General features: G+C 44.8%; 1 protein-coding gene across 1 annotated transcript; it reads left to right on the forward strand.

Annotated features, from left to right (window-relative positions):
- The first annotated feature begins 75 nt into the window (after positions 1 to 75).
- On the forward strand, positions 76 to 12,886 carry TRAPPC2L (trafficking protein particle complex subunit 2L). The gene is made up of 5 exons (XM_061565568.1): positions 76 to 249; positions 2,274 to 2,446; positions 8,222 to 8,309; positions 10,285 to 10,364; positions 12,312 to 12,886. Exons 1-5 carry the CDS (start codon positions 217 to 219, stop codon positions 12,355 to 12,357), a joined length of 420 nt encoding a protein of 139 aa, XP_061421552.1. The 5' UTR covers positions 76 to 216; the 3' UTR covers positions 12,358 to 12,886.
- Positions 12,887 to 14,682: the final 1,796 nt, after the last annotated feature.

A 14,682-nucleotide genomic window follows, 5' to 3' on the forward strand; every position in this document is an offset into this window, starting at 1 on the left:
CCAACATCGCCCCACGCCGAATCGATTCCAAGTCACGATTCGACAACTCACCCGCGGCAATGCCCTACAAGTAATAATCGATTATTTAATCGCGAGTACGGCGGAACGATGCCCGTCGATTCTTAGCGCGTGACAGATCACGTGACGGTCGAAGCCACGCCCTCCCCCGGGTGACGTCACCGCGCGAAGGCGGAAGTGGAGGGAGGCCCCTCCAGCATGGCGGTGTGCGTGGCTGTGGTGGCGAAGGAGGTGGGGATCTCTGTTCTGACTCTCCTCTCTGCCCTGGAAAGCTTCGATCACTCGCTTGACTCTGTTTGTTCTTTCAGGAGGGTGCTGGCTATGTTCCCACACACTCCATCCCCCCCCCGCCGCCGCAGTTACCCAACACGGTACTGTCTTTCCATCAATGAGAGGGGTTGTTTTGCTTGTGGGGTCAGGTCGCGTAAATATAAATGTTGCGACGTTCAACCCGCCACCACCCGACACAGACAGTTATTAAAGGTTTGTCACGTAAACAAAACGTGGCCGATTCGTTGCTCGTACGGCACACCGGTTGTGTGTTGGGGGAGTGAACCCACCGCAGCAACATTTACGCGATCCTAACCCAAAAAAACACCTCTCTGTTACGGGATAACATACATTGCTCGCGAAAGCCGACGACGCGCTGTCACTACCTTCCTTTCTTTCCAACCAACTCATTGTGTGGCCATTTCTTTTGGTTTCAATTTTTAGCAAGTTTTGGGAATCGCGTGACGCTGGCCCCGCCTTTGCGGATCATGTCGCCGGGAGCTTGTTGGTGTTTCCACGGCGTGCGGGAGGCGGGTGGCTCGCATCGGCTTCGATTTCAATGGCACGCAGTGTTAGTCGGTGGTGGGGTGGGTGGGGGGGTTGACGAGCCTCTGGGAAGTCGAACCGTGAAGCTCTGCGACACACAAAGCGACGATCACTAGAACGATCGACTCGGACCATGCGACGTTTATGTTTGAAAAGACAACGCGAAGCGTGTTGGTGTGTGTATATTATGTGTGCTGCTCTTTAGTTCAGCAGTGCCCCGTGGGGTTTTGCATGGAGCCGCTCTTGTCAGTGACGTCTCGTGAACTCTGCACGAGTTGTTTTAGCGAGCCCTGGCTCACGTTCACACGTTCAGACCCCCAAAAAGGTCCAAACGTGTCCAGAGGTCCCCACCCCGTGGTTAAAAGTTAAGGTCGCTGCATTAAAATTGGTCTCTCATACTCGTTGGTTTTTTCGGTAAAGTCACGTAGGTAAAATCAATTAAATCACGACGTTTCGGAGGCAACACAAGCTTCCGTCTTCAGGTGGAACCGTCACAGCAAAATTACTGTATCAAGTGAGAATTACTGTATCTCATAGTCACGAAAACTTAAAATCTAGAATTGGTCTCTCAAGCCAAAACATAGACTGGTGCAACAAAACATCGTTATATGTGAAGGCAACGGAGATTCAGTCCTTATTGGTCACCCCGTGTCCTTATACATATCAACGTTCATCATACGAAGTCCCATCGCAAGGGAGAAACACAAACAAATAAAAAAAAAATTTGCCCGTATTGAAACGGATTTACGGCTGAGTTTTCAGGTCCAGAAATGGCTGTAGACGGTGTATGCGTGTTGATTTTGTTAAATAATGGTGCTCGTCACAAACCCCAAAACAAACGACTCGTCGATAACCACCACCTGGGCTGCGTGTCCGACTTGGGTGCATTCGAAACGAGTGTTGAAACTACGTTTAATAAGTAAAAACATATAACACTTTCAAGTTACGGTCTGGTACATTATATTTACAGAGCTCCGCTGTCGCTTCCGCCTCTGCACCTCTCGCGGCAGCGAAACCATGAATCTCTCTGGGCCTGACGTTGATGGCTTTGGCAGGTGTTCATCCAGCAGTGGATAGTTAATGGCGGCTCCTGATGATGATACTCTAGTCACCTCAGAGGGTTGATGGCGGGTAAACATAATATTTGTGTTGTGGGAGGCAGTTAGCGTGAATGACGCTGTATAAAATGTAATTATTATTATTCGGGATGTGGTGGTTATAGGTTAGATGTTGTGACGTTATGGGTGAGGTTAGAAACCAGCGATGGTTTTGTTGCATAGGTAAAAAAAAGGTTAGAAACCAGTGATGATGTTTTGTGGCATCGATGGCGGTGGCCACGTTGGCCTCTCGACCTTTCCGCCGAAGATAATGAATGCGACGCTTACCCGTAATGTGGCTCCGTGTCTCGTACGGGTTTTGTTTTAACACGTCCATCGCAGAACTACCCGCTGTACATCCGCAACGCGCCGCCCAGCAACGAGCTCAAGTTCCACTACACGGTGCACACCTCGCTCGATGTGGTCGAGGAGAAGATGGCGGCGGCCGGGAAGTCTGCGGGAGACCTGCGGGAGCTCTACCTGGGGCTGCTGTACCCCACCGAGGACTACAAAGTGTATCCTGTCCTCCCTGCCTGGCCGCTCGCAAGCCCAGAGGGGGGGGGGGGGGGGGGGGAGTCGGATCTGCAGATTGGCTTCCTGCTGATCGTCGACCCCGAGTGGGAGTCAGATCTGCAAATTGGTTCTCTGCTCATCGATCCCCGAGGGGAGTCAGATCTGCTCGTCAGAATCTTTACGCTATCTTTATTCAGAATATTGGTTTATTCTGGAGAAATCCGATGAGCTACCAAGCTCGTTTTCACACAGATGTCCAGTAGGGGCACAGGGTTAGAAAGTCACAACAACAAACAATAAGATAATTGGTTCTTTACCCTTCTATCTGGCAACAAAACTGACACCTTTTTGCAAGGAGTCATGTTTGCATAGACCGCAATACCTGCAGTCATAATACAAACAAAAGAACATAACTCTGATAATGTGCACTGTCCTTGAAGTTGATTGGTCCACACCCGAGACAGCTTTCCTTCAAGCCTAGTCTCATATGGGTTGGACCAGATGACGCCAAAAGGCGCACAACTCGAGGACAATGCACCATCAGAGTATGAGAGCTCGGGGCAAGCATCTACACTATGGGGACCTCATTTGCCAGTAAAAATATGATAATTGGTTCTTTACCCTTCTATCTGGCAACAAAACTGACACCTTTTTGCAAGGAGTCATGTTTGCATAGACCGCAATACCTGCAGTCATAATACCAATCAACTTCAAGGACAGTGCACATTATCAGAGTTATGTTCTTTTGTTTGTATTATGACTGCAGGTATTGCGGTCTATGCAAACATGACTCCTTGCAAAAAGGTGTCAGTTTTGTTGCCAGATAGAAGGGTAAAGAACCAATTATCATATTTTTACTGGCAAATGAGGTCCCCATAGTGTAGATGCTTGCCCCGAGCTCTCATACTCTGATGGTGCATTGTCCTTGAGTTGTGCGCCTTTTGGCGTCATCTGGTCCAACCCATATGAGACTAGGCTTGAAGGAAAGCTGTCTCAGGTGTGGACCAATCAACTTCAAGGACAGTGCACATTATCAGAGTTATGTTCTTTTGTTTGTATTATGACTGCAGGTATTGCGGTCTATGCAAACATGACTCCTTGCAAAAAGGTGTCAGTTTTGTTGCCAGATAGAAGGGTAAAGAACCAATTATCATATTTTTACTGGCAAATGAGGTCCCCATAGTGTAGATGCTTGCCCCGAGCTCTCATACTCTGATGGTGCATTGTCCTTGAGTTGTGCGCCTTTTGGCGTCATCTGGTCCAACCCATATGAGACTAGGCTTGAAGGAAAGCTGTCTCGGGTGTGGACCAATCAACTTCAAGGACAGTGCACATTATCAGAGTTATGTTCTTTTGTTTGTATTATGACTGCAGGTATTGCGGTCTATGCAAACATGACTCCTTGCAAAAAGGTGTCAGTTTTGTTGCCAGATAGAAGGGTAAAGAACCAATTATCATATTTTTACTGGCAAATGAGGTCCCCATAGTGTAGAACAAACAATAAGCGTATAGGTAAGGTAATTAAATCACGATAAATAAGTATACTAACGCAAACTATTTTACTAGGTAAAGCCCACTGAGCTGTTATTTTTCAGAAGCGACCTGGCTATCAGAAATGATTGGTCAACGAAGTGGCTTATCATGTGGAAATGTGTGGCAGTCAAATACTCTAAACGCATGTTTCTAAATGTGGAGGAAAAGACCGGAGGACCCGGAGAAAAATCTATGCGACCACAGGGAGAGCATGCAAACTCCAAATATCCAGACGTCGGGGTCGGAATCGAACCCACGACCTCCTACATACCAGGAGAGGAAGATAACATCATATGAGCAATAGTCGGGTGGTTCTCTCATTTCCTCAGGGGGCCATGAGCCAGCGGTGGACATTCAAGAATTCCAGAATTCCACGATTGGTGTTAGGAATACTTGCTTAACCTTGATTTATCAAAAAAAATATGACGTTTTGCCTGGTTAACAGTCTTCTTGGTTCTTTCGGTAAAGTCACGTAGAAGGGAAGTAATAAAATAATAAAAATAAAACATAATAAAACAATTCTCACGACGTTTCGGCCACAACGCAAGCAGCCGTCCTCAGGTGAAAACCAGGTCCGTCGAGGCGACAGAGTCTGAATGAAACAGCACACGGGCTTAGAGCATATATATAAGCTGGGCGCATTGACAAAGGAATTTGCATATCAACAGGAATTTAGCATATTTATGGGAAATGCAGGAATGTAATTAGTACTGCATATGCATGTGCATTATGCAGGATTAACAGCATCAAAGGGAGCTGCAGTTACTGCTGCTGTAGCAGTTGCTGCTGCTACTGCAGTTGCTGCTGCTGCTGCAGTTGCTGCTGCTGCTGCACTTGCTGCTGCTGCTGCACTTGCTGCTGCTGCTGCACTTACTGCTGCTGCTGCAGTTGCTGCCTTATCCATTTTAATATAACACTATGTATTATTCTACCCACCCTAATGTGTATCATACTGCTATATGTTTACTGTACAATTACGACACCATACATTACTCTGCACACTGCACCATACCAGTGAGTGGAACGCGGTCTGAAAGTCACCGTTAACGTGAACACAATCAGTTAAGATCCGAAATGGTTTATTACGTCCTTCCAATGATTGCTAAGCCAGAATCCATCTTCTCGGTTGAAATTGTCTCTGTGTTTGTATATGTGGATCGCCTCATGAACGAATCTCTCATGATAGCCAGATGGCTTGCAGAGAACCTCTGTCTTGGAGAAGTCAATGTCATGTGAGCCCACTGAATTGTAACAGTGATCTGCCACGGCTGAGGTGTTTGTCCTACCGTGTTTCAGGTCTGCCTTATGTTCACGGATGCGGTCCGAGACATGTCGTTTGGTTTCTCCAATGTAACTGCTACCACAGAGGCAACTTAGTTTGTAGACGCCAGGGTACTGTATGTCTGGAACCACATCTTTTACAGACGGGACCAGATCACGGATTTTATGTACTGTGTTGAATCGGACCTGGATCTTGTGTTTAATCAGGATTTTGGAGATCTTTTTTGTGACCCCAGCAATGTAGGGTAAGGTGATGGTCTTGAAAGGCTCCTCAACAGGATCCTTCTTGATGGTTGGAGTGATGGCTTTGCGGATTGTGTAGTCGGAGTAACCATTAGCCTTAAGAGCTTGGCGTACGTGTTTGAGTTCACTGGAAATGTGTTCATGGTCGGAGATGCATTGGGCTCTATGATATAGAGTCTTGATGAGGGAATTCTTCTGGGATGGATGGTGGTGGGAATCCGGTTTTAGATAAGCATCCGTGTGGGTGGCTTTCCTGTAGACAGAGTGGCTCATTGAACCATCAGGTCTCCTTTTGATTAGGACATCCAAAAAGGGTAGCTTGCCATCATTTTCGACTTCCATGGTGAATCTGATGGCTGGGTGTATGGAATTGATGTGGTCGAGAAATTGGTCTAGAGCAGGCCGGCCATGTGGCCAGATGACAAAAGTGTCGTCTACGTACCTCTTCCATCAATTCCATACACCCAGCCATCAGATTCACCATGGAAGTCGAAAATGATGGCAAGCTACCCTTTTTGGATGTCCTAATCAAAAGGAGACCTGATGGTTCAATGAGCCACTCTGTCTACAGGAAAGCCACCCACACGGATGCTTATCTAAAACCGGATTCCCACCACCATCCATCCCAGAAGAATTCCCTCATCAAGACTCTATATCATAGAGCCCAATGCATCTCCGACCATGAACACATTTCCAGTGAACTCAAACACGTACGCCAAGCTCTTAAGGCTAATGGTTACTCCGACTACACAATCCGCAAAGCCATCACTCCAACCATCAAGAAGGATCCTGTTGAGGAGCCTTTCAAGACCATCACCTTACCCTACATTGCTGGGGTCACAAAAAAGATCTCCAAAATCCTGATTAAACACAAGATCCAGGTCCGATTCAACACAGTACATAAAATCCGTGATCTGGTCCCGTCTGTAAAAGATGTGGTTCCAGACATACAGTACCCTGGCGTCTACAAACTAAGTTGCCTCTGTGGTAGCAGTTACATTGGAGAAACCAAACGACATGTCTCGGACTGCATCCGTGAACATAAGGCAGACCTGAAACACGGTAGGACAAACACCTCAGCCGTGGCAGATCACTGTTACAATTCAGTGGGCTCACATGACATTGACTTCTCCAAGACAGAGGTTCTCTGCAAGCCATCTGGCTATCATGAGAGATTCGTTCATGAGGCGATCCACATATACAAACACAGAGACAATTTCAACCGAGAAGATGGATTCTGGCTTAGCAATCATTGGAAGGACGTAATAAACCATTTCGGATCTTAACTGATTGTGTTCACGTTAACGGTGACTTTCAGACCGCGTTCCACTCACTGGCATGGTGCAGTGTGCAGAGTAATGTATGGTGTCGTAATTGTACAGTAAACATATAGCAGTATGATACACATTAGGGTGGGTAGAATAATACATAGTGTTATATTAAAATGGATAAGGCAGCAACTGCAGCAGCAGCAGTAAGTGCAGCAGCAGCAGCAAGTGCAGCAGCAGCAGCAACTGCAGCAGCAGCAGCAACTGCAGTAGCAGCAGCAACTGCTACAGCAGCAGTAACTGCAGCTCCCTTTGATGCTGTTAATCCTGCATAATGCACATGCATATGCAGTACTAATTACATTCCTGCATTTCCCATAAATATGCTAAATTCCTGTTGATATGCAAATTCCTTTGTCAATGCGCCCAGCTTATATATATGCTCTAAGCCCGTGTGCTGTTTCATTCAGACTCTGTCGCCTCGACGGACCTGGTTTTCACCTGAGGACGGCTGCTTGCGTTGTGGCCGAAACGTCGTGAGAATTGTTTAATTATGTTTTATTTTTATTATTTTATTACTTCCCTTCTACGTGACTTTACCGAAAGAACCAAGAAGATGAATCCCTGCAGTCACGAAAGCTTTAAATCGAAATTTGGTTAACAGTCGTCACGTGTTGGTTACACGAGCCCCTACCGTTGGAATGTCACAATTTCACAGCTGTCTCGGAAGGCCACCAGATGTGATGAGTCCGGCCCTGCAGTCGTTTGAGTTAAGGGAACGCTTTGACTTAATGTGTTAAAGTTGGTGTTGGACGTAGTCCTGTGACGTGTATAGCTGGGGTTGGAGCACCCCTAGAGTGTGACCGAGGACTTCCTCGGATACGCTCCGATGAGTAGCACTTTGTGGAAAGTCAGCAGTGGGAAATATCTATGAAGTGACATTTACTCTTTACCACGTGTCATTTTTCCTGTATAATTTGGAACTTATAATTTGGATAAATTGTCTATATTTGGTCAACCTCAAGACCGCCGGCAGAAATAGTCATTGTCGCATTGCTCGTTCGAGAGGGGAACAGATCAACACTTTGTATATATATTTGGCTTGTTTATTCATATACAGTACTTATTGTTTAAATCTTGGGTGTCTCCTGGCTTAAACTAAAAATGCAGCAGTGCTTATATCTGCTCGCAACTCTTGAGCCAGTGGTGGAAAATCAACATTCATTTGGCTAGGGCCAGTCTCGTTTTGGTGGTTTCTGTTGACTTCACGAATTGAAACTCATTTAGTTGACCGCCAATTTGGATTCAAACTGAAGATCTTCCGAGTGCAAATTCAGTGCTCTAACTGCAGTTGCCACTGTGTTACATGTTGTGTGTCGAGCAGCAGTGTACGTTTCTATATCAGCTCCAACAGCAGTGCAATTTTAGTGTCACCTTCACCAGTGGTCTCAGATATGGCTACGTGACGAACACCAAAGTCAAGTTCGTCATCGTGGTCGACTCGTCAAACACGTCGCTCAGAGACAATGAAATCCGAAGTGTGGGTATCGCACCTGTTTGCACACAGCACATACGACTGCATTTTTCAAGACAGACCAAAGTGACCCTATCTTCGGGCTCTTGTGTAGGGCAGGCTGGGTGGCTCGGAGGGGTGTAATAGTGTCGGTACTGGGTGAGCACTGCCGAGATCATGGGTATACTGAATTGAATGCTTAGTCACCCACGAATAAACCAAATTATCAAGCGTAGCAAGTTGACAGCCTGATCATCAGTGACGACAAACTACTAAACTTTAACTACTAAACTAAACTTATTTATTTTACCAGGTAAGCCGACTGAGCTATGCATGTAATCCTCGGTTTACAAGCTTTTGTGGTACGCCATTTTGGAATAATGTGCGTGCTTTGTATTTAGACCTTTTATTGACACGAGCGAGGCAATTTTTGGAATAACGTCATCCCCAACGCGACGTACGCCACCCTAGCCTGGCACCGTGACCAAATGGCGTTGCCAGCAGCCAGTGCGGTACGATAACTAGTGTGCTATACTGTACAGCATCTCGCCGCGTGTACACCGGTGTTCATCCCTCTGTCTTGTGTCTCTCGAGAAAATCTAAAACTAAACATTATTTTGAATTTATAAAGTATTATATTCTGTGTACATGTATTGTATTGATATAGGCTAGGATAATAGAGGCGATTATGTATGCGAGTGAAATTCTAGATTTGAAGCTTTCATGACTGCAAGGATTCATACTCTTAGGTTTTTTCGGTAAAGTCACGTAGGTAAAAAATAAATAAATAATAAAACCAATAGAAATAATAATAGAAATAAAATAATGGTTTTATCATTTTATTTCTATTATTATTTCTATTATTTTTATTATTTATGTTTTACCTACGTGACTTTACCGGAAAAACCTAAGAGTATGCGAGTGAAATTCCCGAAACCCCTCCTTTACCAATATTTATTATGGGAAAATTGCTTTGACATGCGCGATTTTGAGATACGCGCGCTTTTCCAGGAACGCATCTTTCACGTATGTCAAGGAGAGCCTGTATAGCTCTTTTTCAGAAGTGACCTGGCCACAAATGGTAGATAAATGAAGTGGCTTATGTGGAAATTCATAGCAAAGGACCTGGATTAAAAATGAACGTGACCACGGGGAGAACATGCAAACTCCAAATATACAGGTGCCAGGATTGTAATGAAACCCACAACCTACAGACCAGGCGATGTAGTTAACATCTTGCCACCGCGGCGCCCAAAAGCATTTCTTAACAAATCTTGACTTAAAGCTTTCATGACTGCAGGAATTCATACTCTTTTGATCTTTCAGTAAAGTCACGTAGATAGAAAAATAATAAAAAAAATCACGACGTTTCGATCGCAACATAAGCAATCGTCTTCAGGTGAAAAAATACAGCAGGCGAACTGAAAGACCCAAAGAGCATTTCTTAACAGGTTTGATCTGTCACTTGTATTGACATATTGACACATTCCAACTCGGGGGGGAGAAATAGGACGTGTTTTTATTGGTATGCGGCAAACTCTGTGAGTGTACAAAAAGATGCACCACCGCTTGTGAGTGAATTATTTTATTAAAGTCACTTTGTGTTCGTCCTTACAATTATTTGTGGCCAGTTTATGCATTCAACAACATCTCTTCCCACTTACCAATTATAATTGGATATGCTCCAGAGGTCTTATGGGCTGAGACCTCAACAAACCAGGAGAGGGCTGCGGGTGTAGCCATTTGGGGGAGGAGGAGGGGGGGTGATGATATCTCCCATTGCAGTATAGTAATGCCCGAAATTGTGAAGAGTTGTGAAAAGGGTCCCAGAGGTTAGCAGTGGACTGATCGTAAACATGTAATGCTGCGTGTATAGTTCAATGTAAAACGAGTCTTGTGTTGGTCACACTTTAATAATGCTGGTGACCCTTCAACCTGTGCGCAAGATTTGTGTTGGCCGCACGTTAACACTGCTGTGACCGCATCGTCCTGTGACGCGCAGATGTTCCGTAAGCTGCACACGGCCTTCACAGACGTCATGTGCAACCCTTTCTACAATCCCGGCGATCCCATCCAGTCCACGTGAGAACACCAACATTGCCACACCGCTTACATCTGCCGTTGCCACAAATGAACCACAACACGTTGTTGATCTCGTCAAGGAGTTTAAACCATCACGCGAGCTCCGGTCATCCTCGTAGCAGCGGCTTTTGGCTAGCCATCGAACAAAGACGGTCACCGCATCGCGAGCCTCCGGATGCGCTTCTCTGGCCGTCTGGAACGCTCTTCCGATAGTAGGAAGCCACTGGAGCTATGCACTTTTAAAGCAAGATTGAAGACTTAATTAATTTAGAACTGCCTTTTGTGTTAAGTTTGTTGTCCTTCCCCACACCTCCGATATTAGCACAGTTGGCCAATTGATGCTTTCTCCCCATTTCAATGACTTACATTTACACATCCATTTGTATGCCGCTATGGTGCAATTCAGAATATATACCACACTGAATGATAGAATCAGTCTTGACCACATTTTTGTCTAAACATGGATCGAAAGAAAACTTTGCACACTCAATTTAGATTAATGTGTTGTAAGTGTAATAATGTATGTTTATTGTAGAAGGGTCTCTACCTGATGAACGTGTATCTACTACGAATGTTACATGTCTGTTTAATCACAGTGCACACATCTGGTCACCAATGACTGCACAGACAAACCAGCGCACTCGCAAGAAAATGTTGCAAGCTTCTCGCAAGGGGCAAAGTGCTAGCTCCAATGAGCATGAGGACTGTGCTCATCTCTGTTGCAACCACAAATGGAAATTCCACATTCTCATGAGAGTGGTCCGTTTGCCCCACCATGGTTAATTTGAAACAAAGTGGCACTCCTTTTATTGACCTTGCAGAGAGGATGATAAGCTTAGTTGGCCCCTGACCTGGAATTGCTCCCCCTCGCCTTCTGACTGCTGCCCTGCCCAGTTTTATAAAGACGCGTGAACGTGTGGTCCCTTTTAAACTGTAACAAAATGAGGACGGTTACTGTGGTTAGCTGATTTTAGTTCTTGAAGGAGCTATATTGTGTGTAATAGTTCATTCAGTTAACTAGGAAAATTACAACAAAGCCCCTTGTACCTCCAGGCATGGAAATTCTAAGTCGGTAATTGGAATAATGTCTCATCCACCTTCCAATTAGCACGGTTGGCGACGTACGGTGCAAAAGAAGTTCAATGAACATGTGTGCATTTCAGTGTAGCTGACTCTTCTTTGTAAAATAAAAATCTTCATGAGTGAAGAATTCCTACCATCAGCCTTGTGAGACATTGCAGGATTATCCTACGATGTTGTGCAACCAAAAAATTATCAGTATTATTGACTAGTTCATAAAGCCTGTCTTCGCCAGGCAAAAGTTTTGAATAGATATAATAATTAACCTGATTAGATTTTTTGACAATTTTTATCTATGAGCAGAGACGAACAACTACTCCAAAAATGTGTATTTCTCCGCAGAAATAACACATTATTGACGTACCCATTGGGAACGACTGAATTTAAAGATTCTGTTATATTTTTTATTAGAAAGAACAGAAATTAATTAATTTAATACTTTGAGGGGAAACCCCTATCTTTTACTGTTTTAAAATTATTCAGATTAAACATCATAAAATGGGTGTTCTATCATTGAAAACCGCTTGAATCCGAAATATCTCAAAAACAATAAAATATAAAACTCGCTTTAATTTTATTTGCTGTTTAATAGTCTATCAAACTAAAAGCAAACGCACTCTTAAATTTTAAACGGTTTATGAATGACACGCACAAGCATGTATATGGGGCACTTACAATCAAGATTTTGGGGGCATTAAAATGGAAAACTCGCATTTTCAGAATTTTTCTGTATGTCCTAAAAGCTACCTATTTACCAAATTTTAGCTTTCTGCCTTGTACCCTAAAGCTTTTTTAGACATCCAGGTTGAGGTATTCATATGGATATAGCGAAATTTAACAGAAATTATTTTTGTGGTTTTCTTTCAGAGCCTTCAACAATGTGGTCACGTCAATGATGATGCAAGCCGGCTGAAGATGCTGCCAAGAAAAGCACAGCTTGGCTTTTGTATGTACGAGTTCCGTCTGCGTCTTTGTCGCAGTGCTTGAGTGCATCTGTGTCAATAAATGTGTGTGTTGGTGTATACATGCATTGGCTTGCTGTATAGTATAATGTATAAATGAATGAATGTGCTTGTAAGGGTTGACACTGCTGTATTCCTGGCCAGAGGTAATTGGTTGTCTGATTGGTGAGAAAGGCGACTGGGCATGCATGGCGCTGGCCCATCTACTTAATTTGTGCGATACTGATTTAGTAAGTGCTCGTCAACCTGCACTTACCCTCGCATTTTCAGGCCAATTTGAAGATTATTTTATGATGCATGCATATGTGTACCGGTGTGTGCATTTACACACATGCCTCATCTTTATAAATATTTGACCTTGAAACGAAAATTTGGTCATGTAAACATTTACACCACAAGATGTTCTTATTGGTTTTGAATGCTGTTCGTTCACGATTTCCTGTAAATAAAATAAAGATATCTTACGTGTTGAATCTCAAATGGTGTAATGTGTGCTTTTATTTCGAACTACATTGTCACAATATCCTTGCCGCACACAGCCGATGGGATGATGAACGTACGCTGTGAATTACGCTGATGTCTCGTTTCCCTGAGCTGTGTGACTCGAGTATCAACTGAATTTTTCCATCCTGGCAGTGCGTTTCCATTCATTTCGGTCAACCTGAAGTTGAACCAGTTTTGCTTAGCAAGCTGGCCTGAACTTGCTTTCCGTCAGAATTTGGGCCACAACAGTCGCAAAGCAAAAGAAAATGTAGGCAGTGGGGAATATTTCAATTTGACATCGAACGTTTAATGTTACAGACGGCTTGACCTTTTTATTCTGTTAAATATTTGGAGGAGAAAGTGGTTTAGCAGAATTTTTTTCTGATACCAAGACCTGTTCCACTCGTGTAGTAACTCGGTAAATGGTGAAAAGCACTTCTGGGAGAAATGAGGTCAACTTGAGTTCACTGTCCCATGGAAACATGGACTAAGGCTGCAATCTGTGATAATATAGGAGGGCCATGCCATTGATGACATTCGCAGATGAGAGGAGTTTTCATCTTCAATGCAATGACTCGTATCAGCAGTATGGCGTTCTATAAATTATCTATTTTAATTGCACCAATCCTTATCTCTTAAATATATTGATAATGGGCAAGCATTTGCATTAATTCATTTTGTATCAAATGTGAAAGTGAAATCGATAAACCTTGTCTGAACCTTCGTGTCAATTTTAAGTAAATTGTTGGATGAGTAAGAAGTGCTCTGGGTATTCGGCCAACTCCACATATCTTCTATATATGTAAAAGGGAAATTTGTGAATGTGTGTTCAAAATGTTTAGTGTACTTCCCGACAAGTGAGTGGTGACGTCACATCTGTGATGTCACCCGCATGCAGCAGCGTCACGCAGTGTGCCTGCTGACGTCACCCAACCCTCCGCGTCGGCCGTGAATGAACCCAAAACAAGAATCCAAGTCTCGGGCGAAGCCGGGTAGTAAAGCGAGTTGTTCATACATCTTGCAAGACTTGGGAGTGCCCACACTTTGACTCACCACATGCTCGTCGACTGGCGCACCCATTTGGGGTGCCACAGTGGCGAGACGTTAACGACCTCGCCTGGTGTACAGGAGGTCGTGGGTTCGATCCTGACCCTCACGCCCGCTGTGTATTTTGAGTTCCCTCCAAATTTGGAAATATGTCCATGTGATAAGCCACTTCGTTGAGCTGTCATTTGTGGCCAGGTTGCTGCTGAAAAAGAGTGATACAGCTCAGTTGGCCTTACCTGGTAAAATAACAAAAATGTTCATCGTAGTCTATATACTGCTGGGTGGATATCGGTGGGGTCGATTTGAAGAAACTCGCCCATTTTAACTGCTCTTGTCGAGAGGTCGAATCAAACCCGTGACCTCCGGATTGCACGATCAGCGTGACAATCATTCCGCCACGGGAGCCATCACCTGGGCACTGTCGACGGTGAGCCCACGTTCACTGGATAGAGTCGCTCAGAGAGAGTCGCCCTGATGGAGTCGCCCTGAGAGCGTCGCCCAGATGGAGTCGCCCAGATAGAGTCGCCCTGAGAGAGTCGCCCAGATAGAGTCGCCCTGATGGAGTCGCCCTGATGGAGTCGCCCTGATGGAGTCGCCCTGAGAGAGTCGCCCTGATGGAGTCGCCCTGATGGAGTCGCCCTGATGGAGTCGCCCTGATGGAGTCGCCCTGATGGAGTCGCCCTGATGGAGTCGCCCTGATGGAGTCGCCCTGATGGAGTCGCCCAGAGAGAGTCGCCCAGAGAGAG

Source organism: Lethenteron reissneri, chromosome 35, assembly GCF_015708825.2.
Source record: "Lethenteron reissneri isolate LAM-NWPU_2019-01 chromosome 35, ASM1570882v1, whole genome shotgun sequence".
Taxonomy (NCBI): domain Eukaryota; kingdom Metazoa; phylum Chordata; class Hyperoartia; order Petromyzontiformes; family Petromyzontidae; genus Lethenteron; species Lethenteron reissneri.

Coding starts and splice junctions, on each gene's coding strand:
- TRAPPC2L (XM_061565568.1), top strand. CDS start 217: ATGGCGGTGTGCGTGGCTGTGGTGGCGAAGGAG. Junction 250..2,273: donor TGGCTGTGGTGGCGAAGGAG/GTGGGGATCTCT, acceptor CGTCCATCGCAG/AACTACCCGCTGTACATCCG. Junction 2,447..8,221: donor CCCACCGAGGACTACAAAGT/GTATCCTGTCCT, acceptor CAGTGGTCTCAG/ATATGGCTACGTGACGAACA.